General features: G+C 49.2%; 1 protein-coding gene across 3 annotated transcripts; it reads left to right on the top strand.

Annotated features, from left to right (window-relative positions):
• Positions 1-215: 215 nt before the first annotated feature.
• On the top strand, positions 216-24,588 carry MTMR4 (myotubularin related protein 4). 3 transcript variants are annotated; one of them, XM_028109156.2, is made up of 19 exons: positions 216-313; positions 1,523-1,561; positions 5,234-5,323; positions 5,709-5,825; positions 6,325-6,407; positions 8,171-8,331; positions 8,448-8,544; positions 8,725-8,838; positions 9,933-10,129; positions 10,385-10,513; positions 10,964-11,075; positions 11,630-11,825; positions 12,062-12,247; positions 12,326-12,496; positions 12,640-12,794; positions 18,416-19,814; positions 21,665-21,775; positions 21,999-22,087; positions 22,314-24,588. In XM_028109156.2, exons 2-19 carry the CDS (start codon positions 1,559-1,561, stop codon positions 22,489-22,491), a joined length of 3,588 nt encoding a protein of 1,195 aa, XP_027964957.1. In that variant the 5' UTR covers positions 216-313; positions 1,523-1,558; the 3' UTR covers positions 22,492-24,588. The 3 variants fall into 3 exon arrangements, with proteins under 3 accessions (XP_027964957.1, XP_027964959.1, XP_027964956.1); XM_028109158.2 differs by lacking the exons at positions 216-313; positions 1,523-1,561 and adding an exon at positions 3,583-3,794 and having other exon boundaries at positions 18,416-19,424; positions 19,572-19,814; XM_028109155.2 differs by lacking the exons at positions 216-313; positions 1,523-1,561 and adding an exon at positions 3,584-3,794.
• The last annotated feature ends 225 nt before the right edge of the window (positions 24,589-24,813 follow it).

Genomic DNA, 24,813 nt, shown 5'->3' with positions numbered 1-24,813 from the left:
CCGAGCCTCCTCTCCGGGGCCGTGCCTCCTCCCTCCAGGTACTGTCTTGTCTTCCGGCACCCGATAGGCTGAAGGCTGGGAGGGCGTCTGCCCTACTTGACCAATGAGCGGAGTGAAGAGTGAGGGCGGCGGCTGCGTGGTGGGGGCAGGGCGGGACTTGGTGTGGCTATTGGCCAGGGCGGGCACAGACCGGAGATACGATTGGTTGGGGAAAGAGGCACCGTGGTGGGGTCGAAGCTGCGCGGCCTCGGCAGCTGGGGGAGACGGAAGTGGTGAGAGCGCGGCCTCGGAGGGTCGGGCGGACGCCGCCTGGGTGAGTCACCGTGCCCCGTGCATTGCCAGTCTGGGAACCGCAACAACCGCGTCTTGCCCCGCCCCGCCCCAGCCCCTCCGGCTTTCATGGGCCCCGCCCTCTGTCATTCGGGGCCCCGCCTCCGAATCTTTAGGCTCCGCCTCTAGAACCTGGACACCTGGGCTCTCCTGCCAGACTGGCCCGCCCCCCTCCCCCCCCTCCCCCCCCTCCCCGGCCCGGGGCCAGATCCCCTTCGTCCGGGAGCCCTGGGCATCCCAGCCCTGGTCCTTGTCCCTCCTTACCTCCCTCCATTTCCCTGAGGCTGCGTGCCAGTGGGCGGTGAGGCAGCACCTCTGGCTTGCCTCTTGCTGGCTCCCGCGTGAGGACGGGTGGGCTGTGATCAGGGAGGCTGGCAGGACCACAGATGGTGGTCCCCGCAGTCTTCCGCAGGGCACTACTGGACTGCTCCTGAGCTCGGATAGCAGGCATGAAAGAAAGTGTCAGTAAAACCTGGGCCTGTCTCCCTAAGTGGGCCAAGGAGGCCCATCCTGAATTTCTGTTGCTTGGGCCCATTTGACAGGTACTGACTCTGAGGCCTGGGGTGGCCTGATTGTCCCTGTTCTGTGGCCTCCTCCCACAAACCTGCATCCCACTTGATGCCAAATACTTTCAGCAGGATCTATTCAGTCCTGCTGCCAGAAGGCATTCTGCTCACAGGTTGTGGTCCCCTCCCTCTTGTCCTCTGCTCTGGACTCTGCCCCCAGTAAACAGGTCAGGTGGGTGCTACTCCCAGACTTAGAAGCTGGCAGAACGTTCCTGTGGATTCATGTCCCTCCAGGGCCAGAAGTAAGTCCTGGTTGGGCAGCCTCTCTTTTCAGAGTAGACAGGTCTTTTGCTTTCCCAAAAAGAACAATGTTTGGAGTGTTCTTCTCTTTCTGGTCTGGGAATCAGGACTCTTGAGTTCTGCTGAATAATCTTGGATGACACTCATTCCTGCTCCAGAGCTTTGTGGCCGACTCCATGCCCTGCAGAATCACTTGTTGCTTTCTCCCCGCGTAGCTCACATTGCCTCTGTCTAACACTGTTCTCCGGGGTTAGGTAAGGGGTTCTGTGGAGAGGCCGGATTCTCTGTGAAAATCGCTGTAGAGGTTAGGAGCAGATAATGTGGCATTGGCTAATTCTAAGGTAATGTTAATGGTGCTCTTTAATCTTGTTTCTGTCTTTTTACAGTAAGAAGCAGACAGCCAGGACCCTCACCACAGTAGAATGGTGAGTATTCTCTTTCCTCAGATGATTGTGTTTTCTATAATCCTTGTTTTTCTCTGTGACACTGCCCTACCTCTCCTGGATCTTGAGCTCCATGCTACTCTGTTCAGCCTCTAAACAGGTTCATCTCTCCTGGAAATAAATTAGGCTTTCTTTAGATTGCAAAACATCAGCCAATATACAGCACTGGGACAGGAAGCCTCTAGAAGTCTTTTCCTGCACATGCTATGTATGCCATGCCTTCCCTATACTACCACTGGCTCTCTTAACCTTTCATAATGGCCCTTCTCTTGCTTTTCTTGGGTCCCTGGTGGAAGCTCTCTGTTCTGGTCTGAAAAACCAGGCCTCCTTTATCTCAAGATCCTTGCATTTCCTAGTGGGCCCCTCGAATATTGTGGGTGCTGTATCAGGAGTGACTCCACCAAAACAGTGGGGCTTCTCCAGCTCTAAGATGCTGCTGTCTTTTAAGCTACTGCACTCCTAGCTGACTGGATATATAGCAGGAGAGCAGCCTCAAGGGGCCCAGAATATCACGGGGTTGCACAGGGAATGGGGGTGGGGGTGATAATGATCCTGTATACCTTCCATTAACTGGAATTGCCCTTCTCTCATCTCACGTTCAGGGAACCCCTTCCTAACCCCAGAGAACTCGGAGGAGGAGGCAGTGAGATGAAAAGAGAGCGGAGAGTTGCAGGCCCCGGCCCATACTAGGCCCTTGCTCTGGTTGTATCTTTTCAGTTTCTTCAAGTGTCCCCTGTGCAGGTTAAGGAACTCAGTTGGTGAGAGGACCTCTCCTTCCCTCTGCAGGCATGTGGGTATGTGATCCTGGTCTCTTCCTAGAAAGCCTGCTGGTCTTGGTCCCCACCCACTGATAGCCCCCTTCCTTTTTTCTTCTGTGACTTTCCGAAAAGACCATGCGCTTCAGAGTTAGCCGAGGCTATTCTTGAATCCTAGCACCACCACTTAAATAGCTTAGGTAACTCGCATATTTTCTTTCTAAGCCTGACCTCTCACCAGCAAAACAGGTTAATTCTTGGAGAGTTGAAAGGTTTTAGTGAGATAATGTTTGAAACCTGTCTGGCTCATAGTAGATGCTTAATACAATGTCAGGTTTTCTCCTGTTCCCCTTCCCCCCGCCCAAAGCAAAACCAAAGCCCTGGTTTCTGAAGGTTACCAGGCACAGGAAGTGTGGGGTTCTGACCAGCAACTTCTGTGATTCTTGATGACACTTTGAGCCTCACTGCTCCTTATTCCTTGGCCCTCTACCCAACTCCCTCCATACCCTACTCTTTGTTTTTGCATAGCTTTTGTGGTCTGTAGTTCCAGTCTTATCTTTCCCAGCCTAAAAAATTCTTCTCCAAGAAGGACTTTCTTATCCAGACTTCAGAGGATGTGAAACAAGGGAGAGATGGAGCTGAAGGAGTAGGGTTGGGCAGGGGCCATGGAATAAAAACACTTAGAGAACTTCCCTTTCAGGAGTGTGATGTGACCAACCTGGCATAGACCAGCGTCTGTTCTAAGGGGCAAAAAAAGGGAGTGCGATTTAGTGACGTCAGGGATTGGAGGACACTGGTGGACAGGGGTATGGTGGGTGGTGGTTTCAGGGAAAGGAGGAAGCCCTGAAACCGTAGGTGGGCTTTATCTTGGGAATTCGGGACAGGCACTGGGGGAACTCAGTGCGGAGGGCCTGGGGACAGAGTGTGAAAAGAGGTGTGTGAGCTGGCTCACCTGAGAATATGGGAAATGAAAAGATGTAGGAGGGCTTGCCTTACCCTCTCACGCGGTCTGGGGGCAGTCCCGCAGCCCATACTGCGAAAGCCCCCAGACGTCCCCTGAGGACGCCTTCGCACGCCGCCAAGGGGCCGCGAGGAGGGAAGAGCCTGGGGCCGTGGGCGGGGCCGCGAGGATCCGCCCCCCACGCCCCTCCTCGCGCGGCCCGGGGCGCTCCCCTCGTCCGGCTCCCCTCCCTTCCGCGCTCGTGCCGGAGGGCGGAGCCGGGCTCGCTCCATTGTGGACAGGAGGGGAGAGGCGCGCGGGAGCCGCGCCGAGGCCCCGCCGCCAGCGCGCTTGCCTCCTGGTCGCCGCGGCTGCACCTGGCGGGCCCCGCAGCCGGGATGCGGCGGGCGCCCGGCACTGGTGGGCAGCGCAGCGGCTCCGGGGACATGTGCGCTGGCCCAGACCGCCCGTGACCATGAGCCTGACCGCCCGCGTCTCCTGCTCCATGCTCAGCTGCTTCGTAAGTGTTGGCCTGGCCTGCGGGGGCCCGGGGGTCCCAGTGCTTGCTGCACCCGCAGCCCTGCCCAGGGCCACCCTTGGCGATTCCGAATTTTAGCCCATCCCCCTTTTCGTGGCCCCCGGCAGGGGAGAGGGGGTTCCCTTTTCTTTCGTGGACTTGCTTTCATCTTTGGGGGCCGGGGATTATGGAAAGCGGGGGGTGGAAATTCTGTGACCCATCTTGGCCCCGCAGCCACTGCCCTTGACTGCAGATCTCCAGGCCCCGCCCTGCAGGGGTACATCCTTTTACCTCCGCCTCTCCATCTTGGTCCCACCCGCAGCATCCTTGCTTGGGGATGTGGGATGTGGCTGGGCTGTGATGTTAGAGGGCCAGTCGGGGAGCATAGGATGTCTGAGCTGTTTCCCTGGCTCCAGTCCCCTCCCCCTTCCACCACTCCATACCTCACCTGACACGCCAGTCTTTTCTCCTTGACTGTCCCCCAGACAGCCTCTCTTCTCCATCTTCCCTGCCTCTGCAGGGCTCCGTACCTCTGCATCATTCCCAGTCCTCCCCTCCTCCCCTCCTCTGGCTTAATGCTCCTTCCCAGCTTCCCCCATCTGTCCTCTCAGATGTTCCCACCCCTCCCCTCCTTACCCCCACCCCCACCCCCCGTGGGTGGCTGCCAGGCCTCCTCTCTCTCCCCCCTGGCCTTCCTTGGGTCTCCTGGTTTCTCCCAGACCCGTGGATCCCCTCTTCACCCCTCCCTGGTAGTTGGGAGAGGAGTTACTTCTGCTTGCTGTGGGTATTCCTTAGGAATTCCCCTCTTATCAGAAGGCAGGGCAGGTTGCTTGGTAGGTGGGTGGGTGGGTGGGTGGGTGGGGAGGCTCTTGAGCAGTGTGGGCCTAACTGGAAGATAAGCTCAGCTCCAAAACACATCCTCCTTTTGAAAGCATCCCTGAAGGCCCTCTAGAGGCATGGGACTGAATCCCCCAACCCACTTCTCTTTGTCTCCTTCACCTACCAGACTGAAGTGTCTGTGGCTTTAGGCACCCGCTTTCCCTCCTGTGCCCATATCCAGCTGCCACACCTGGTTCCTCTTTCTCAGGGCAGCACCTCCCATTCCCACTTCTGTCTTACCCTCACATTGTTTTCTGTGTTTTTCTTAGTTTTCTCTCTTCCTCCATTTGGGAAATGTTCGTTCTATTTGGTTCTGCTTCTCTTCGAGGAGTGCAGACTCCCAGTTCCTCTTCGGACCTTACTCTTCCCTTAGGCTGACAGGGCTTGAGCACCCCCTCCACTTTGCCCCTCCCACCAAGCCAGGCCCCTTTTCCTTCCTCTGGTGACCAAACCTTTATAAGTGTGTAGGGGGTCTGTGCAGGTTTATTGAGGGGAGGGGAGCAGAATGAGGTCTGCTGGGCCAAGTGAAGCCTGGTGACTTAGGGCTGAGGCTTTCCCCACAGGGTGAGGAGGGCCCCCCGAGCCTGGAGTACATCCAAGCCAAGGATCTGTTCCCCCCCAAGGAACTAGTGAAAGAGGAGGAGAATCTGCAGGTAAGGAGGAGTTGGGGGCCCAGGGTGGGGGGAGCTCTCTGCCCAGTTAAAAAGACCTTTCCTTCCCTCCCCCACAAACAGCATCTCTAAGGGGATCTAGTCCTGGGGCTTTGGCTTCCTGTTTCCGGGTCTCCAGGGGGAGGGGAATGTGTGTGTGTGTGTGTGTGTGTGTGTGTGTGTGTGTGTGCGCGCTATGAAGCCTTTGGCCCCAGGGAAGGAAGGGCAGCTTTCCTGCATGGCCGTTGCCTGGTGCTGCTACCCTGGAGAGGACTCTGCTGTTTCGCCTTGGCCCAGCTTTCCCGAGGGGATCCCACAGGTCGGGGTTGGGGAGGGCAATGGAGGGATGACTCACTTCTGGACTGAGGGTTCCTCTGTCCCTCGACAGGTGCCCTTTACAGTGCTGCAGGGTGAGGGAGTGGAGTTCTTGGGCCGGGCAGCCGATGCCCTCATTGCCATCTCCAACTACAGGCTGCATATCAAGTTCAAAGATTCTGTCATCAACGTGAGTTCCTGTCTTGTTCTCCCACACCCAAGGCAGAATCCCTGCCTGGTTTGAGGTGGGATTGCTCCAGCGCTGGACTTGATCATGTCTCCAAAGAGTTGGGGTTCCTTTCTTTTTCTCGCTTTTTGTTTTCCTGCCTCCTTCTCCTGGCTATGGGTCTGTCTTCCTGCCTCTCTCTTATTCTTCCTTCCCTTACTTTGTTGCTGACCCTTCTAAGGGGCACGGTGGCATTGTTGGGGAGAGTGCCGCTTACCAACCGTGTGGCCTTGGTTAAGCCACCCAACTGAGGCTCAGTTTCCTTCAGAATAATTTGGCGTGAAAATATCTGCTTTGCAGGGTTCTTGTGATTATTCTTTAAGGTCACATAGGTAGAGGACCCCGCACAGTTACCAGGCACTTAACTGGCCCTCAGTGAATGTCGGCTTCCTTCCTTGTCTTGGATACATCCCCATCTAGGCTGGGGTGGGGATCTGAGCTTTAGTTTGCCCTTCCTTTAAAGGTCCCCCTCCGGATGATTGACAGTGTGGAGAGCCGTGATATGTTCCAGTTGCACATTGCCTGCAAGGACTCCAAGGTGGTGAGGTGAGAACAGTGGGGCTTACACTCAGGTCCTCTGGCCCTAGTCTTGCCCAGACCTCTCTGATGCAGGGTTTCTCTGGAGCAAGAAGGAAAAATATTGCCTCACGTTCCCCATGTGGAAGAAAAGGTAGAAACCCTCTCTCGGTTGGGAGGTCAGTTTCCTGACCCACGGTGTCTTGACTTGAGAAAAATGGGGATAATGCCTAGCTCATGGAGTTGTCATAGGGATTAAATAAGGTAGTGAAGGCACCTAGGATTGGCACGCAGAACTCACATGATGGTGGGTTCATTTATTAATTCACTTAACATACATTTATTGAGCACTCTACTCTATGGCAGACTGTTATAAGCACAGGGGATACAGCAGGGAACTAGTAGAAAGAATTCCCTTCCCTCATGGAGCTTATATTCCAATGGGTAGTTATCAGCAGTAAATAATGAGTAAAATGTGTTAAATGATAGTAAATGTAAAGGTGAAAAAGCAGGGAAAGGGGATATGGAATGCCATGGGGGTGAAGGTTGTAGCTCTAAACAATAGGGTCAGAGAAGTTTGCATTGAAAAAGTGACATTTGCGTCAAGACCTGAAGAAAGTGACCATGTGGATATTTGAGTGAAGAGGGTGCCAGACAGAACAGTGGGTGCAAAGGCCCTGAGGTGGGTATTGTACCTGGCATATTGGAAAAAGAGCAAGGAGGCCAGTGTAGCTGGAGGGGAGTGTATGTGGGTGAGGGTAGCTGAGAGATAAGGGGGGTGTCAGAGTGTCATAATCACTGGCTTTTACTTTGAGGGAAATGAGAAACCACTGCAGGGTTTTGAGTGAAGGAGAGATATGATCTGACTAATGTTTTATAGAATCGCTCTGGCTGCTCTATTGGGAATAGATGGGGGGGGGGTCAGGCGCAAAGGCAAGGGCAGAAGCAGAGGGACTAGTTAAGCTATCATGGTGAGCCAAGTGAGAGAGCATGGTGGCCTGGCTAGGGTGGCAGTGGCCAAAATGGCGGGAAACGTTCAGATTTTTGAAGGGAGAGATGACAGGATTTGCTGACAGACTGGATATGAGAAAAAGAGGAATCTGGAATGACTCCAAGGATCATTGAAAGAGTGTCCAGTTTAAAGTCTGTCATGTGCTCAGGTCTGTAGGGATTCAGAAGGAGAATCCACACTGGCCTTCCCTTCAAGGAGGTTGAGGTCTAGTTGCTGAAGGAAGACTTAACAGTGGCAATATGCTGTGGGAAAACTTACTGTTTAATACTCTAAGCATATTAAGACTGAGAGAGGAAGGGGTCTGTAAAATGGGGTGGGCTGGGAAGGCTTCCAAGAAGATGGGAGACCAGAACTGTCTTCCAAGTGTCAGTAGGATGTGGCTTGGCCGAGAGGAGGCATTATCAAGCAGAAGTGAAGAAACAAAGACACAGGAATGGTGTGAAACAGGACTCTTGCCTGCAGCAAGAGTCATGAGAGAACATGGAGTACCAGGACATTCAGGGACATGTGGTAGAGTTTAGATTTGATATAAGAAGTGGTAGGGCCCCATTCGAAGGGATAAGTATGTCCCAAGGACTAGAGTTCTTGGGAAGACTGTTGGCACAAAGATAAGTCCTCTTGGGTGTTGGCCAGTGTCCCTGGTCTTCCCCAGGGTCCCCATGCCTTACCTCCTGCTTTAAAGCCTCCCCTCCCCACAGCCTTCCGGTGGCCCTGTTTTTGACCCTTATGGCCCCAAGGCACACCTGCCTCTTGTCTCACTCTGTGGCTTCTCACCTGGCAGGTGCCACTTCTCCACTTTCAAGCAGTGCCAAGAGTGGCTGTCACGGCTAAGCCGGGCCACGGCGAGACCTGCCAAGCCTGAAGACCTCTTTGCCTTCGCCTACCATGCCTGGTGCCTGGGGCTGACTGAGGAGGACCAGCATACCCACCTCTGTCAGCCAGGTAAGGCCAGGCTGTTTTGTTTGGGAGACTTCATATCACTTGGTTCTTAACCCTCCTCCGCCCACGGACGTGGCGCACTTGGATGCTGACAGGCAGGCATGGGGGCTGTGTTGCAGGAGAGCACATACGATGTCGGCAGGAGGCTGAGCTCATGAGGATGGGCTTTGATCTGCAGAATGTCTGGAGAGTCTCCCACATCAACAGCAACTACAAGTGAGAGGGCAGGGGGTGGAGAACCCAAATACCAATCCAGACTCCGACCTCGCTGGGCCGAGCCCCTGGTTCTGTGACAGAGGAGGCCTCCTGGTCTCTCTTCCCACAAAGTCACCCCTGGGGATCTTGTTATCACAGGCCTTAGATCGTGCTTGGTGACCCCATCTGGTCTCTTCACAGATTGTGCCCCAGTTATCCCCAGAAGCTGCTGGTTCCTGTGTGGATCACAGACAAAGAGCTGGAGAATGTGGCTTCCTTCCGTTCCTGGAAGCGGATCCCGGTAGTCGTGTATAGGTGAGGCAGTAGGGGACAGGAAGTAGGGAGGACACTTTTTATGCAAGAAGGACAGAGTCAAAAGTGGAGATTTTGCCTGGTTGGCTGGGAATTGACACCCTGCAGGAAAGGAAATAATTTCCAATCAAAAACTGCCTTAGCTCTTTTCTTCTAAAGATGAGGTTTTTACCTCATGGGGGGAGGGGGCGCTTTACTTTACTTTACTTTTTGGAGGGGGTGTGTGTGTGTGTGTGTGTGTGTAAAATGTTGCATCATTGTGTGTACAATGTTGTGTGTGTAAATTGTTGCATTAGAACAGGGATGGCAAACTATGGCCTGGTGAACCAAATCCAGCCTGCAGCCTGTTTTATGTACAGCCCAGCGCTATGAATGGTTTTTACATTCTTTTTTTTTTTTTAAGATTTTATTTATTTGACAGAGAGATAGAGAGCACAAGTAGGCAGATAGGCAGGCAGAGGGAGAGGGAGAAGCAGACTCCCTGCTGAGCAAGGAGCCTGACGTGGGACTTGATCCCAGGACCCTGGGATCATGACCTGAGCTGAAGGCAGACGCTTAACCGACTGAGCCACCCAGGTGCCCCTGGTTTTTACATTCTTAAAGGTTGCTTTTTTTTTTTTTTTTAAACAAATCAAAAAGAAAGAAGAATGTGTGACAGAGACAGGCTGTGACATGTGAAGCTGAACATGTATTGTTTGTTTCTTTACTGAAAAAGCCTGCCAATCCCCTGCACTAGAACATTGTAGCTAAAATAGAGTGAGATAGCAGCTATGAGGTTTGGAGTTGTTCTGCTATGGGCTTAGGCTTGTTCTCTTGCTGGGATCTGTACCTGGAGCAGGTGCTGTGCAGATTCAAGAAGTCAAGGTCACCTTGGGAACAGACCGTTTGAGAAATGTGTATGACAGCGCTTTGTAAACTGTAGAGCCCTCTAGATATGTCAAGGGCTTTTAGTTGTTAGTATCATGGCCTGGGTGAACGGGTAGCCCCGGTTGGCTCTGGAGATCTCGGTCTGGCCCCCTGGGGTCTTGGTGGTAGGCCTGGGGGGCCGCTGGGGGCTGCAGATGGCAAGGGCATGATAGTTCCTTCCGTCTTGTCAGACACCTGCGCAACGGGGCTGCAATCGCCCGCTGCAGCCAGCCGGAGATCAGCTGGTGGGGCTGGCGCAATGCCGATGATGAGTACCTGGTCACCTCCATCGCCAAAGCCTGTGCCCTGGACCCGGGGACAAGGGCCACTGGGGGCTCCCTCAGCACTGGGAATAGTGATGCCAGCGAGGCATGTGACACTGACTTCGGTAAGGTGTTGCGGGTGGTGCTGACCCCCTGGAGAGCCCCCACCTTGGCCTCCTTGGCTTTCAGGGAGCGCCCCCTCCCCCCATGAGAGGACAGGAAGAAGACAACACACAGGGTGCTGGGGTCCCTGCCCTTTGGGAGGCTGTGGGAGGGCAGGGGTCTCCAGTTGTATGTTCTTCTCTGCTGAAAGAGAGTGTCCCAGGGTAGGCTGAGGCTGGACTAGCTGACCCAGGGTCTTCTCCCTACTGTGTGTTTAGATTCCTCCTTGACTGCATGCTCTGGAGTGGAGAGCACAGCAGCCCCCCAGAAGCTGCTGATCCTGGATGCTCGATCCTACACGGCGGCAGTGGCCAACCGGGCCAAGGGTGGAGGCTGTGAGTGCGAAGGTATTGCTGTTACCCGCCCCCCGTCCCATAGCTGGTCTGTGCTCTGGGTGGCTTCGGTGGGGAGGGGCCTGGGGGCAGCTTGTGTAGTGGAAAGAGCCAAACAAACTTGGCTTGGAATCAGAACTCTTCCACTTAACTAGCGGTGGCTCATTTGCTGCATCCGTCCAAATTTTATTGTCTTATCTGTAAAATGGGGATGATGATAAAAATTATTGACCTAGAACAGCCACTGTATATTGAGAGTTTACTATATGTTGTCATTACTAGTAGTACTGTGACTATCACTTGTCATTAGTATCCTTGTTACTACTGTTAGCATATGGCACCCAAGCATCCAGAGCGGAGTGGTCCGCCCAGCCTGGGAAGCCTGGTCCACGGGGACCACTCTTGTCCTGGATGCCTGTTTCTAGGACACGCTCTTAGGCTCCACCCTCGTCTGTATGTGTACAGAATACTACCCCAACTGTGAGGTTGTGTTCATGGGAATGGCCAACATCCATGCCATCCGGAACAGCTTCCAGTACCTTCGGGCTGTGTGTAGCCAGATGCCTGATCCCAGCAAGTAGGTGGTCCCTGCCTGCCCCCATTCCGTCCTCCCTCGTCTCGTCCTTCACCCCGTTCTTCTAGTTCTTAGAAGATGAGCTGGGGAGATGGGAAGTGTGGAGGTATGGGAGACCCGAGGGCCTGGTGCAGCGGGCCAGTTCCAAGAGCACGTCTTCTGCTCCTCAGCCAGCACTTTGGAACGGCCACAGTACACCGGGTTCCTTTGGTTTGGATCTGATGTCCTATGTAAAGAACACAGAGAACTGGGGGAAGGATGGCTAAATGTGCACGCGATGCTTCCCGTTCCTCCCTCGGTCCTGAGTCTCTTGTGTGCCTCGGGTCTTGTCTTCTTTACCTTCCTGCCAGATAGCTCCTGGCAGAAAGGCCACGGCTTGGACCTCTTGGCTTCTTTACCTTCCTGCCAGATAGCTCCTGGCAGAAAGGCCACGGCCTGGACCTCTTGGCTTCAGCCCTCACTGGGGACTTCATTCGGTGTGGCTGGCCGTGGGTGGCAGAGAGACCGGTGGAGCCTCAGCGCCCTTGGTGACGGACTTGATTTCTGCTCTCATGTAGCTGGTTGTCGGCCCTGGAGAGCACCAAATGGCTGCAGCACTTGTCCGTGATGCTCAAGGCAGCCGTGCTCGTCGCTAATACCGTGGACCGGGAAAGCCGGCCCGTGTTGGTGCACTGCTCGGACGGCTGGGACCGGACGCCACAGATCGTAGCCCTGGCCAAGATACTACTGGACCCATATTACAGGACGCTGGAGGTACTGAGTGGGGTTGGGTAGGAAAGACCAGAGGGAAAGGGGGGTGGGGAAGGTGTTGGGCCCTTTGGATCAGTCTTGGGGATCTTTCAGTAGAGGACATGGGTGGCTTTTAGTCCCCTTCTAGGATCAATTCTGCTCTTCTCTGAAGTTGCCAGCTCCCTGCTTCGGGCATCCCCTGGGGAGTAGCACACTAGCCTTTCCAGAAAGGCCCTATGCTTGGACTGTCTTTTCTGCAGGGCTTCCAAGTGTTAGTAGAGTCTGACTGGCTAGATTTTGGGCACAAGTTTGGAGATCGCTGCGGCCACCAGGAGAATGCAGAGGACCAAAATGAGCAGTGCCCGGTGTTCCTCCAGTGGCTTGATTCTGTTCATCAGCTGCTCAAGCAATTTCCCTGCCTGTTTGAGTTTAATGAAGCATTCCTGGTAAGTCCTAAAGCCTGTGACCAGGGGTGGGGGGCAGGTGGCCGAGGCTCCTAGGTGCGAACTGTCTCGGCCCTCCAGGTCAAGCTGGTGCAGCACACGTACTCCTGCCTCTATGGCACGTTCCTGGCCAACAACCCCTGTGAGCGAGAGAAGCGCAACATCTACAAGCGGACCTGCTCTGTGTGGGCTCTCCTGCGAGCTGGCAATAAGAACTTTCATAACTTCCTCTACACACCTGGCTCCGACATGGTAAGTCCCCAACCTTGTCCTGTCCGTGCTACTTGGAGACCTACAGGGAGAATGGGCTGAGGAGTGGGGGGAACGTTGGGCTGAGAGAAGGAAGAGGGACCTGGGACAGCTCACAGAACACTGGTACGGGGCCGCTTCCCTAGGTCCTGCATCCTGTGTGTCATGTCCGGGCCCTGCACCTCTGGACAGCTGTTTATTTGCCAGCATCGTCCCCATGTCCGCTCGGGGAGGAGACCATGGATCTTTACCTTTCCCCAGCGGCTCCGAGCCAAGAGTTTGCTGGCCGCTCTCTGGACAGGTAAGAAGAGTCCTTGCTCTCTCCTCTCCGCCAGGAAGGCAGTGACTGCTTTTGGCCTTGCCTCCTGTTCTCCATCTTTTATAAGATATTTAAAAGCAACTTCTTGACTCAGTTGAAGGAGAAACTTGGCTCACGACTTGTAGCTAGCCTGGAGTGCACTCTGTGTGTTCTCAAGGTCCTCTCTTAAGATAAGATTGGTTACCTTCTGTCCTGGAGCTGCTGTCACCCTATGTGACATAGGCAGGGGAGAGGGGAACAGAACAGAAAGGACTAGTTCAGGAAGGTTTATGGGAATGGTCTTGATGTTTGTTCATTGATAGAAGACCTTGGGGCACTTGCTATCTTAGTAGCGACCTTTGCTATATGCAGCAATAGCTTCCGGAAGCATCTGATTCTCAGGGAAGTGGGTTCCCAGAAGATGGATGGCCTTCACATTCTCCCTCAGAAAAAGGCCAGAATTTAAAGGCAGACATAAAAATTAAAGTTATCTTCTGGCTAAATACTTGGGGGAAGTAGAATGGATGTTAGTTACATTATAAGAGTATTGCATGTTCCTAGTTAAAAAAAAGTCAAACAATGTAAAAGTAGACAACGAAAGTCCTACCTCTCAGACCCTTGTCCCCACAGGTGTCCACTGCTAACACTCTGGTGCCTGTCCTTCCAGATGTTTATTTCTACAGATATAGCCACACGTCACAATCTCATACAGAAACATTTTTGGGGCGCCTGGGTGGCTCAGTCAGTTAAGCTTCCGACTTTTGATTTCTTAAAAAAACATTTTTAAGATGCAAAAACAGAGTATTTTGCATACTGTTCTGCAAATTGTTTTTCCCATGTTGTATTAGGCTGTACCCCTCTAAAGCACATATAAAGCTGTTTTATTTATTTATTTTTAAAAAGATTTTATTTATTTACCTGACAGAGACACAGCGAGAGAGGGAACACAAGCAGGGGGAGTGGGAGAGGGAGAAGCAGGCTCCAGGAGCCCGATGTGGGGCTCGATCCCAGGACCCCGGGATCATGACCTGAGCCAAAGGCAGAGGCTTAACGACTGAGCCACCCAGGCGCCCCTGGTGGAGGATTCTTAAAGTTAAAATATAACTTAAATTATTGGTTGAATATTATTAAGGAAAACATAAAAAACGCACCGCCCTAAATTATTGGTTTTAGGGTCTTGAGTCCATGGTCAGGGGCCCATGGACAGGTTTCAGGAATTCTGTGATTTTCTTCCTTCCCCGTACTATGCAGAATTTGGGTACAGGTTCATAAGTTTACTTTTCCAGGGAGAGGGCCCAGAACTTCTCAAATTCTCAGTTAAGTTCTATCACCCATTTAATAATCACTGCCTTAAATTAGTATCTAATGTCTTTCTTTTCTTTCAAGATTGTATTTATTGGGGTGCTTGGGTGGCTCAGTTGGTTAAGCTTCTCTGCCTTGGGCTCAGGTCACGATCCCTGGGTCCTGGGATCAAGCCCCGTGTTGGACTCCCTGCTCAGCAGGAAGCCTGCTTCTCCCTTTCCCTCTACCTCTCCCCCTGCTTGTGCTCTCTCTCTGTCAAATAAATAAAATCTTTAAAAAAAAAAAAGGTTTTATTTATTTGAGAGGGAGAGAGCAAGCATGAGTGAAGGGAAGGGCAGAGGGAGAGGGAGAAGCAGACTGCCCACTGAGCACGGAGTCTGATGCAGGGCTCGATCCCAGGACCCCAAGATCATGACCTGAGCTGAAGTCGGATGCTTAACTGACTGAGCCACCCAGGTGCCCCTAATATCTAATTTTTCAATTCAGTTAATGTTTCTTTAATACCTACTAGCTGCCTACTACTGTACAGGTTTGTGGGCTATACCAAAGAGAAGATACTGATCCTATTTAAGATACTTTTTAAAAGCTATAATAAGACAGACATAGGTTGGCTAGAGATCAGTTCTAAGTTAGCATCTAAGCAAATAAGAATGTGTGTAGTTCAAAGCTACTGGGAGAAATGAGAAGTTAAAAAGGGATCATTTGGTGACTGTTTACTTAGAGAAGTTTTCATGAAAGACCAGGCAGGAGCCTTGGCTTTTTTGTGTCTCTAGCATCTGGCTCGGCCTGGCACATAATAGGTGCTTTAGTCAATGCTTAAATGAACACACAAATGAATGGAATAAAGGGAGTTGTGAGCTTGGTAACAAGGTAGTGGAGGGGGTCCGAAGGAACTGGATACATGAAAGTTTAAAGAACAAAAGGAGACCCTCTCTAGAGCTGGCAGGGTTAGGAATGGGCCATTTTGAGGAATAGAAAGGAAGAAATACAGGATAGTTCATTGAGGGCTTTAAACGTTATCCTGAGGGCGCCTGGGTGGCACAGTCAGTTGAGCGTCTGCCTTTAGCTCAGGTCATGATGCCGGAGTCCTAGGATCCAGTCCCGCGTCGGGCTCCCTGCTTGGTGCGGAGCCTGCCTCTCCCTCTGCCCTCCGCCCCCGCTTGTGCTCTCTCAAAAATAAATACAATCTTTAAAAAAACAAAACAAAAAACCCCTATGTATTAAAAAAATAAAATAAAATAAACATTATCCTGAGGAATTTATTTAGATTCAGTTGTCAATAGTAAGTCATTGCAGGAAGTCATTGTGATCTGGCGACAACAGGATTTTTGGAGAATGGGTCAGTGAGGTGGGTAGTTGGAAGCACAGAGATCAGTCAACACTATGTAATTCACATATGAAAAGAGGAGTTTGGAAAAGAGAAAGGATTAAAATCAGAAACTTTGTAGCGAAGTCATTAGCAGACTATGGAGTGACTGTGGGAGGGTAGAAGTGAAGAGTAGAGAGGACCTGTCAAAGACAGGTCCCGAGTCGTTGAGCTTAAAAACTAGGTAGATATTGGTACCAACTCAAAGACATTGGGAAGTTGAGAAGAGTCAGTCTGGGCAGGAGGAGGAGATACAGGCAGGTTGGAATTGAAATATTAGCAAAGAGAAGGTATACTGTAGGCAATTCAAGATGGAGAGTTGGATTTGGAGGACCAAGTAGTATGCAAATAAAAAAAATGCTTTTTTAAAAACCTGACCTGACTTACCTTTGGTTCTACCTTTCCCTAGATCAAAAATGCCCTGAGCTCTTTTCTCTTTTTCCATTGAATTCCAACACATTCTGCTACACCCAGCTCAAATCCTACCCTCTCTGTGTAGCCTTCCCTGACCACTCTAGCAGGATCAGTTGTCTTTGTTCTAGACTCCTCAGGCATTATCGTCTCTACCAGCATTATTATTACTATTATTATAAAAGATTTTATTTATTTGAAAGAGAGAGAGAAAGAGAGTACATGGGTGAGCAGGGGGAGTGGCAGAGGGAGAGGGAGAGAATCTCAAGCAAACTCCTCGCTGAGGGCAGAGCCTAACACAGGGCTTGATCCCAGGACCCTGAGATCATGACCCGAGCTGAAACCAAGAGTTGGAAGCTTAACTGACTGAGTCACCCAGGTGCCCCTTAACCAGCATTATTGATTAAATCTTTTGTGCAGTAGGAATCAGCTGTGGAAGATAGGAGACTGTTGATATTATTGAATTTGGGTCAAGAGTACATGCGAGGTCTTCATACTCTTCCACTTTTGTATGTTTGAAAGTTTCCATAATAAAAAAGTAAAACAAAAAAAGGAGAAAAAAGACAAAGTTAGCTGTGGTACTTTTTAAAAATATAGGTGCCTGGTTCTCACTCTTGGCCATTCTCATTCATAGGTCTTAGATGGGCCTGGTTGTCTGTATATCTAGAAGATCTATAGGAACTCCTAATGTACACCAAATATTGAACCCCACTGGTCTGTTGCATTCAGTTGGTACCTAGCAGTGGACACTTGATGTTAGATTTTAAGCTCATTTATTCATTTCTCAAATTGTTTGATTGGCTGGTGCTGGGGATTCAAATAAGACACAGTGCTGCCCTCAAAGCACTTTCAAAGCAGGAGCTAAATAAATAAACAGTAAGTGCAACAATATGGGATGTACTGAGCAATGTGCTTTGAAATGGGTTATTTTGTTTAATCTTCACAACGGCTTTAAGAGGTAGGTACTATTACCTTTCTCTGATAGATGAGGGAACTGAGGCTTAGAGAAGTTAAGGTCACATAGTTAAAAAATCACCAAGCTGGGATTTGAGCCCAGGCTATGGGACCCCAGAGACTGTAATCACAACCACTGTTAATGCCTTCCTGGAATTTTTTTTACCACGAAACAAAACAAAATAAAAATAAAAATTGGTCACAAAAGTAAAATCACACATAAAAATCTTTAAAAAACACAGTACATTTCAAAAACCAAACACTTAAAAAAATCAGCCGTATTTTAACTCATCCTTTGAGGAATTTTTCTGCATGGGCTGGACTGACTGAGGCATCTGAAAATAGGAGTCTGGTGAAGTCTCCACTGTTTCCTGGCAGGTTTCCCTGAAGTTTTCATTGCTCCAAGGACTTTTGAAATGTGTTAAAAATCAGACATTCTTGAAAATGTCTGTTACCCATTTGGTGTGCATGAATGCCTCTAGAACTCCTGAGTGCTTCGGGGAAGTTTCCATGGTGACTTAGGACTTCAAGGCACGCACTGCTGCTATGTGGTTGTAAAAGACTGTCTTGGTTTCTACCCTGATGAAGCGATCATTTATAATAAGGAAAGTAGTAAAAATGACAAGTCATGAGTATAGTCTTAGTAAGTTTCTTGTTGTCTGGGGCGCCTGGGTAACTCAATCGTTAAGCGTCTGCCTTCGGCTCGGGTCATGATCCCAGGGTCCTGGGATTGAGCCCTGCATCAGGCTCCCTGCTCCACGGGAAGCCTGCTTCTCCCTCTCCCACTCCCCCTGCTTGTGTTCCCTCTCTCACTGTGTCTCTCTCTGCCAAATAAATAAATAAATCTTAAAAAAAAAGTTTCTTGTTGTCTGCCTATAGTTTGAATCCTCACAGCATCTCTGTAAGGTATAATTTATGATGATCATTTTATAGAGGAAGAAAGCACATGTCTGAAAGGCTAAATAACTTACTTGTAGTCATATGGCTAATCAGTGTCAGAACCAATATCATCTAGCTCCAAAATTGTTTTCCTTCTATGATAGAGGCAGTTGGACATTAGGTTTGAGACTCAGGTATAGTCTTGGCTGGCTGGCTGGCATAGTAGGTTTAGAAGGCATCAACATAGAAGGCATTGAAATCATGGGAGTGGCTGAGATTGCCCAGGGAGACTGTAGGGTGAGGACTGATAAAAGCTGGGGACAGATCCTGGATTCTGGAGGACAGAGTTCATGTCCTTCACTTTTTGCACAGTAGACTTGTTTTAGTGAACATCGGTTATTTGTAATCTTACATTTTTTTTTTAAGATTTTTATTTATTTGAGAGAGCGAGAATGAGAGAGAGAGAGAGCACATGAGAGGGGGGAGGGTTGGAGGGAGAAGCAGACTCCCCGCTGAGCGGGGAGCCCGATGCGGGACTCGATCCTGGGACTCCAGGATCATGACCTGAGCCGAAGGCAGTCGCTTAACCAACTGAGCCACCCAGGCGCCCTTACATGTTATTTCTTATGAACTCTGGCTTTGATGGTCTGATTCTATATATTGGAGGTGGCTCCCATTTGCTGACCAGGAGGTGTTGTGTTTGTCATTCCAGATTACCTAAAACCAGATCTATGGATGATCTGCTTTCTGCCTGTGACACAAGCAGCCCCCTGACTCGCACATCCAGTGACCCGAACCTCAATAACCACTGTCAGGAGGCCAGAGTAGGCCTGGAGCCCTGGCATAGCAATCCTGAGGAATCCGAGACCTTTGTGGAATCTGGGGCAGGAGGTCCTCAGCAGACTATAGGAGAAATGGGTCTTCCTTCCCCTCTGCCCAGCAGCCAGAGAGACTACTTGAGCAATAAACCCTTCAAGAGTCACAGAAGCTGTTCTCCAAGTTACAAACTGCTTAGTACTGCAGTGCCCCAGGAGATGAAGAGCAACATCTCTGATCCTGAAATCAAAGTCCTGGAAGAGACTAAGGCACCAGCTCCAGACCCTCCCGCCCACAGTGAGCTGAGCAGGACTTTAGATGGCACGGAGCAGCCCCCTGAACCTTGTCCTGAAAAAGCAGCTGTCTGTGCACTCTCTGAAGTTGGTTCCAACAAGTGTCATGGAGTTTGTGATTTTCCTGAGTCTTCCCAGGACTCCCTGACAGGCGCCCCCCAACAGGCCCTGCTGGATTCCATGCTAGGTGTGCCCTCCAGATGTGCTCCAGATCACAGTCTGGGCACCCTTTGCAACGCACCGAGTGCTACCTGCCAGACTCCTCCAGAGCCAAGCACTGACTTCCTCAGCCAAGATCCCCCGGGGTCTGGGGCAAGCATCTCCCACCAGGAACAGCCCAGTTCTGTGCCAGATCTGATTCATAAGGAGGAATACACTGGCAAAAGAGGGAATAATAGGAATGGGCTGTTACTGGAAAATCCTCGCTTTGGGAAAGTGCCACTGGAATTGGCCCGAAAGCCAATTTCTCAGAGCCAGATCAGTGAATTCTCTTTTTTAGGATCCAACTGGGACAGCTTCCAAGGAATGGTGACTTCATTCCCAAGTGGGGAGACCACCCCTCGGCGGCTGCTTTCCTACGGCTGTTGTAGCAAGAGGTCAAGCAACAAGCAGGTGCGGGCACCAGGGCCCTGCTTTGGGGGCCAGTGGGCTCAGAGAGAAGGGATGAAGTCACCAGTCTGTTCTAGTCATTCCAATGGACACTGTACTGGTCCAGGAGGAAAAAATAACCGGATGTGGTTGTCCGGTCATCCAAAGCAGGTCTCCAGCACGAAGCCTGTTCCACTGAGCTGCCCTTCTCCAGTGCCTCCACTCTACCTGGATGATGACGGACTCCCCTTTCCCACGGATGTGATCCAGCACAGATTACGGCAAATTGAAGCAGGGTACAAGCAAGAGGTGGAGCAGCTACGTCGGCAAGTACGTGAGCTTCAGATGAGGCTGGACATCCGTCACTGCTGTGCCCCTCCAGCAGAGCCCCCCATGGACTATGAGGATGATTTTGTAAGTATTCACCACAGCTGTCCATCTGTTCGTTTATTCTATCTGTCCAGCCTTCCATCCAACATTTATCCATTGGGTATTTGCTGTGTGCCACTGTGTTAGGTGTTTGGGCTGCAGGATGAAGGACGCAGTCTCCACTCTTCAAGGGGCTCACGGTGTATTGGGAGAGAGAAGCAGACAACTAGAATGACGGTCTGAAGTGTTACCATGGAAGGAAGCCTCAGGTGTTGGGGTCTGGGGTGGAGTGAAGGCTTTCCTGAGATGATGTTGTTTGAGCTGAGTGCTGAAGAATTTGTCATATTTGGCTAGGTACACAGTGAAAAGGAAATACCATTCTCAAAGGCATGAAGGCATTAAGTACTCCAATGGGATGGCTTGAACAAAGGGGTAGGGTGTGTGTGTGTGTGTGTGTGTGTGTGTGTGTGTGTGTGTGTGTGTGTGTGTGCCCACGTGCATGTACAGGTTAACTGGGGCCATGAAGAATTTGTCATATTTGGCTAGGTACACAGTGAAAAGGAAATACCATTCTCAAAGGCATGAAGGCATTAAGTACTCCAATGGGATGGCTTGAACAAAGGGGTAGGGTGTGTGTGTGTGTGTGTGTGTGTGTGTGCCCACGTGCATGTACAGGTTAACTGGGGCCATGCAGGAGAGAGTTGGGTAGTGACGTGGGAGCTGATATTAGAGAAGTAGACAGGGATTGGAAAGGTCAGCTCGAGATCCCTTCTTGTTTGGATTCTGCCCTCAAGGCAGCACCATTTTTGGCCACTATCATAATCAGATTTGTATTTTAAGAATACTATGCTAGCAATAGTGTGTCAAGTGGACGAGGCAGTTGAAACCCACGTTGGGAGGCTGGTTAATATGTTTTGGAATAACCCAAGTGAGAGATGGTAGTAGAGACTGTCTAGGCTTCGCTGTGTTGAGAGTCCTCCAGTTTTGGGACACAGTTCTTGGGGAGCTTCTAGGAGTCAGCTTCTTGGCCACAGTATCCTGTCATGAACACAGGCACTTCCCTTCCTCCTGTTAAGACATTCCCACTTGCCTGTTGTCCACTTGCTGGGATGGGATGGTCAGCTGTTACAATACAAAAACAGCCATAGACAATACATAAATAAATGAGTGTGGCTGTCTTCCAATAAAACTTGATTTACAAAAACAGGCAGTGGGCTAGATTTGGCTTGTGGGCCATAGTTTGTGAGCCCTGGGTTTAGAATATAATGAGAAATATTTCCACGCTGTGATAAAGCATATTAGTTAAGAGCATGGGTCTGAAGCCAAAGTACAGTTGACCCTTGAACAATGCAGGGGTTAGGGTGCCGACCCCTTGTGCAGTCAAAAATCCACTTACAACTTTTGAGTCCTCAAAACTTGACTACTAATAGCTACTGTTGACCAGAAGCATTACTGATAATATAAACAGTCAACTAACATACATTTTGTATGTTAGATGTATTGTATGCTGTGTTCTTACAGTAAAGTAAGCTGGAGAAAAGAAAATGTTACTAAGGAGATCATAAGAAAGAAAAAATACATAGTCCTATACTGTATTTCTTGAAAAATATCTGCATACAAGTGGACCCATGCAATTCAAACCTGTGTGGTTCAAGGGTCAACTGGACTAGGTTTAAATTCCAGGTTTACTACTTACTATCTCTTGACTTTCTCAATGCTTAGTTTTCTTGTTTGTAAAATAGGGATGATAATAATAATAGTGTACATCATAAGCTTCTTGGGAGGAATTAAAGAAGTACATGCATGTAATGTAATTAGAATAGTACCTGATGCATAGTAAACAATAAAGGTTAGTGATGGTGAAGATGGTGTTGATATCTTTGCCTTTTCTTCAGACATGTTTGAAGGAGTCAGATGGCAGTGATATAGAAGATTTTGGCTCTGATCACAGTGAGGACTGCCTTTCAGAAGCAAGCTGGGAACCTGTTGATAAGAAAGAGACTGAGGTATGTGCGGGCAAATGCATACTTACGTGAGGCACTGAGTTCTCATTTCTCAGAGATGAGTGACATGCTGTAGATGGAGCTCTCTCCTAGATGATTGTCTTTTTAGGCAAGTAGTGGCCAGCTATAAAGACCTTGTTTTCTCCTAAGATGCTTTCCTTGTTGCAGTGTTGCTCTTCCACTTGGTTGATAAGGACCTGGGATTTTTCTTTGTGCCTTCTGTTAGGTGACTCGCTGGGTTCCAGACCATATGGCATCACATTGCTATAACTGTGATTGTGAATTCTGGTTGGCCAAACGAAGACACCATTGCAGGTAAGACGTTCTATAGGATTCTGTGTGGCTCACAAAGCAGCAACATACATGTGTATGAGCTAAGTTGAGTTAATCTGAAAATGGAGATACCTTTATAGGGACGATTTTTTGTTTTCGCCCAACTTTTCTCTTTATTTACTCATGTAAGGCCTCTTTGAGTATCATTCATTCTCAGGATATGGGCATTTCTGATATACTGAACTCTTCCCTCTTTGTGCTTTGGCAGAAATTGTGGGAATGTGTTTTGTGCTGGCTGCTGCCACCTGAAGTTGCCCATTCCTGATCAACAACTCTATGACCCAGTTCTCGTCTGTAACTCATGTTACGAACACATCCAAGTATCTCGTGCCAGGGAACTCATGAGCCAACATCTGAAGAAACCCATTGCTACAGCTTCCAGCTGAATGCCAGAGGAGATGACCTGTCCAATTTTAGCAGGTTTGAAGGGAGGATCTGCTTCAGGTGTAGCTTTGAAGGTTCCTTGGTATGGCTCATGAAATCACAGAGCTCAAAGATACCATCTTGAGAAATCCTCCTTGGTACCATGAGACTGGAGCAGAGGAATTCCAATTTGGCAGGAGGTCTTCTACTGGTGAGACCCTCACCTTGGGGTAATGGTCCTGGATCCAGACCCAGAGTCTGGAAGCTTAATGTTGAGCTGGTGACTCCCGCTTTTCTCCTGGGGGTCAAAAGATGATGATTTCATAGATACTGCCTGATGATGTGCCCCAAACAGCAATAGAAAGACATATGTATAACCAAACTCCAAGTGATAAACAGATCCATCTCTCCTCCACCTGGAAAAAAGCAGATTCTAGTATATAAGATAGGAATTCTATCCTATTTGAAATGAACTATAACCTGTTCCTCTGTGCTCTGTGTCTGTGCATGAAGGCTCAGTCTTTAGAGGCACTCCCTCTAGTTGCAGTAGTTCTGTCTTTCTGTGGAGTTTGGTTTAAAGACTGGTTCAGCAAGTGGAGGTTTTGCTGTATTTTTCACTTGGTTCATCAGCCAGCATCAGTGAATATTCAGTTTAGAGGGACAGTTCTAAGGAGTGAGACATTTTTGGGAGCAGAGGAAAACTCTGCTGATGTTCGGTTCTGGCAAAAGTCAGTTATTTTGAGCTGTGAAGGCAGTAGTCTCTGTTACTCAGTGGCAGCTCTTAAGGTATGCACTGTGAAGAATGAGAAGGGAAAAGCAGAAATGATCCTTGTCAAATATTTGCTGATTGTGCCCTGCCCTTTGCGCCTGACTTTTCCTGGTTGTCCTGGTGCTAACACAGGAGTTACACCTTGATCCTCTCCTGGCATGAAAATAAAACAATGGTTTTTTTTGTTGTTGTTGTTCCATTGCCCACTTCCCTCATGTTGTCTTTCCCTTGGCTGCTGCCTCCTCTGGGTCACACTGCTTCTTATCCTGAACACTTGACACCTTGAGGGTAGAATTTAGCATTTGGTTTTTACCTCCTAGAATATGCTGTTTGGTATGTGAGGGTTTCAGTACAAATGCTGCTGTCTATTTCTGTGCACTTAACAATGGAACCCAAACAGAAGAGAATAAAGCCTTGATACCAAAATTGGGAGAGAAAATGTGTCCATTTGGACCAAACATTTTTTTTGTTGTTGTTGTTTTGTTTTGTTTCATCTTAATATTACCAGTGGCACTTAACCAAAAGATACAGTGACATAGCCATGTACTGTGGTTGGGACAGATATAGTCTCCTTGACCTGTAATGAAACCACTAGTAGTTCCTTTATACATTTTCCTTAATCCATTGGTATATAAAAGGTAAATTACACTTAGGCTTATCCTGTTTTAAAACTATGGTAGCTAACTGCTACTTTCATGTTGCTTCCTAGAAAAAAAAAATTCATTTGAAAATAACTAGGATCTGCATTTAGAACAAGAATTGTTACTTGTCCTGACCTTTTCCTCAATCCTACAGAGAAGCATCTGTGCTTTTATACTTGTCATGGATGTAACCTAAAAAGTTTTGGCGTATTTAGGTCAGCCTAGCAGAACTTTTTTTGTTGTTTAAATGGAGTTGAATAATGGAGATTTGTGTCTGGGAAATTCCTGAGATCACTGAAAAAGTAACAAACTATTCCTTGTCTCTGATACGTAAAATTCTCCTAAGCATTTTCTCAATCATTAAAATTTACTGCCAGTTGAGAGTGGCTTTTTAATTAAATTGACTTTCATTGCACTTCACTCTGCCCATTTTCAGGGGGAGTAAGACTGGTAACATTTGAGGAGACTCTATCTGTCTACTTTTGTGTGGCTGTTTTGAGGGACTGTCCCATCAGTGAACATACTGCATGGCCTTGGAGAGAGACTCTGGGCTCTCAGCTCAGATGTATTCATCAAATACTCCTTTCAGAGCTCTTGTGGGTGTAAGTGACATGATGTGGCCAAAAATCCAAACTGTGCAGTTGCGTTGTGACAAACATGCAATGTGCTGTAAAAACTCAATACAATTTAAATAAAATCTCTATATTAGTGCTGCTTTGTTGGGTCTTTTTATTCATTTTAATTTCTAAGAAAACTTGATAGTCATGTTTTCTTTGACCACAAGAAAGTACTAAAACATACTCCTTCCTCCCAACCATTTACATTTCTAAATGGACCTTTCTTTTTATTAGCACAGCACCTGCTATATTCTTATTTAGGGATCGGATAGGGATTTATCCTTACGGATACTGTAGCATTCTATCCCATCTCATGTG

The sequence above is a fragment of the Eumetopias jubatus genome, unplaced genomic scaffold (assembly GCF_037043125.1).
Source record: "Eumetopias jubatus isolate StellerSeaLion01/CBP00866 unplaced genomic scaffold, mEumJub1_p1.0 scaffold_10, whole genome shotgun sequence".
NCBI classification, from domain to species: Eukaryota; Metazoa; Chordata; class Mammalia; order Carnivora; family Otariidae; genus Eumetopias; species Eumetopias jubatus.
The sequence above is the reverse complement of the archived record's forward strand: the minus strand, read 5'-3'. Positions and strand labels throughout refer to the sequence as shown.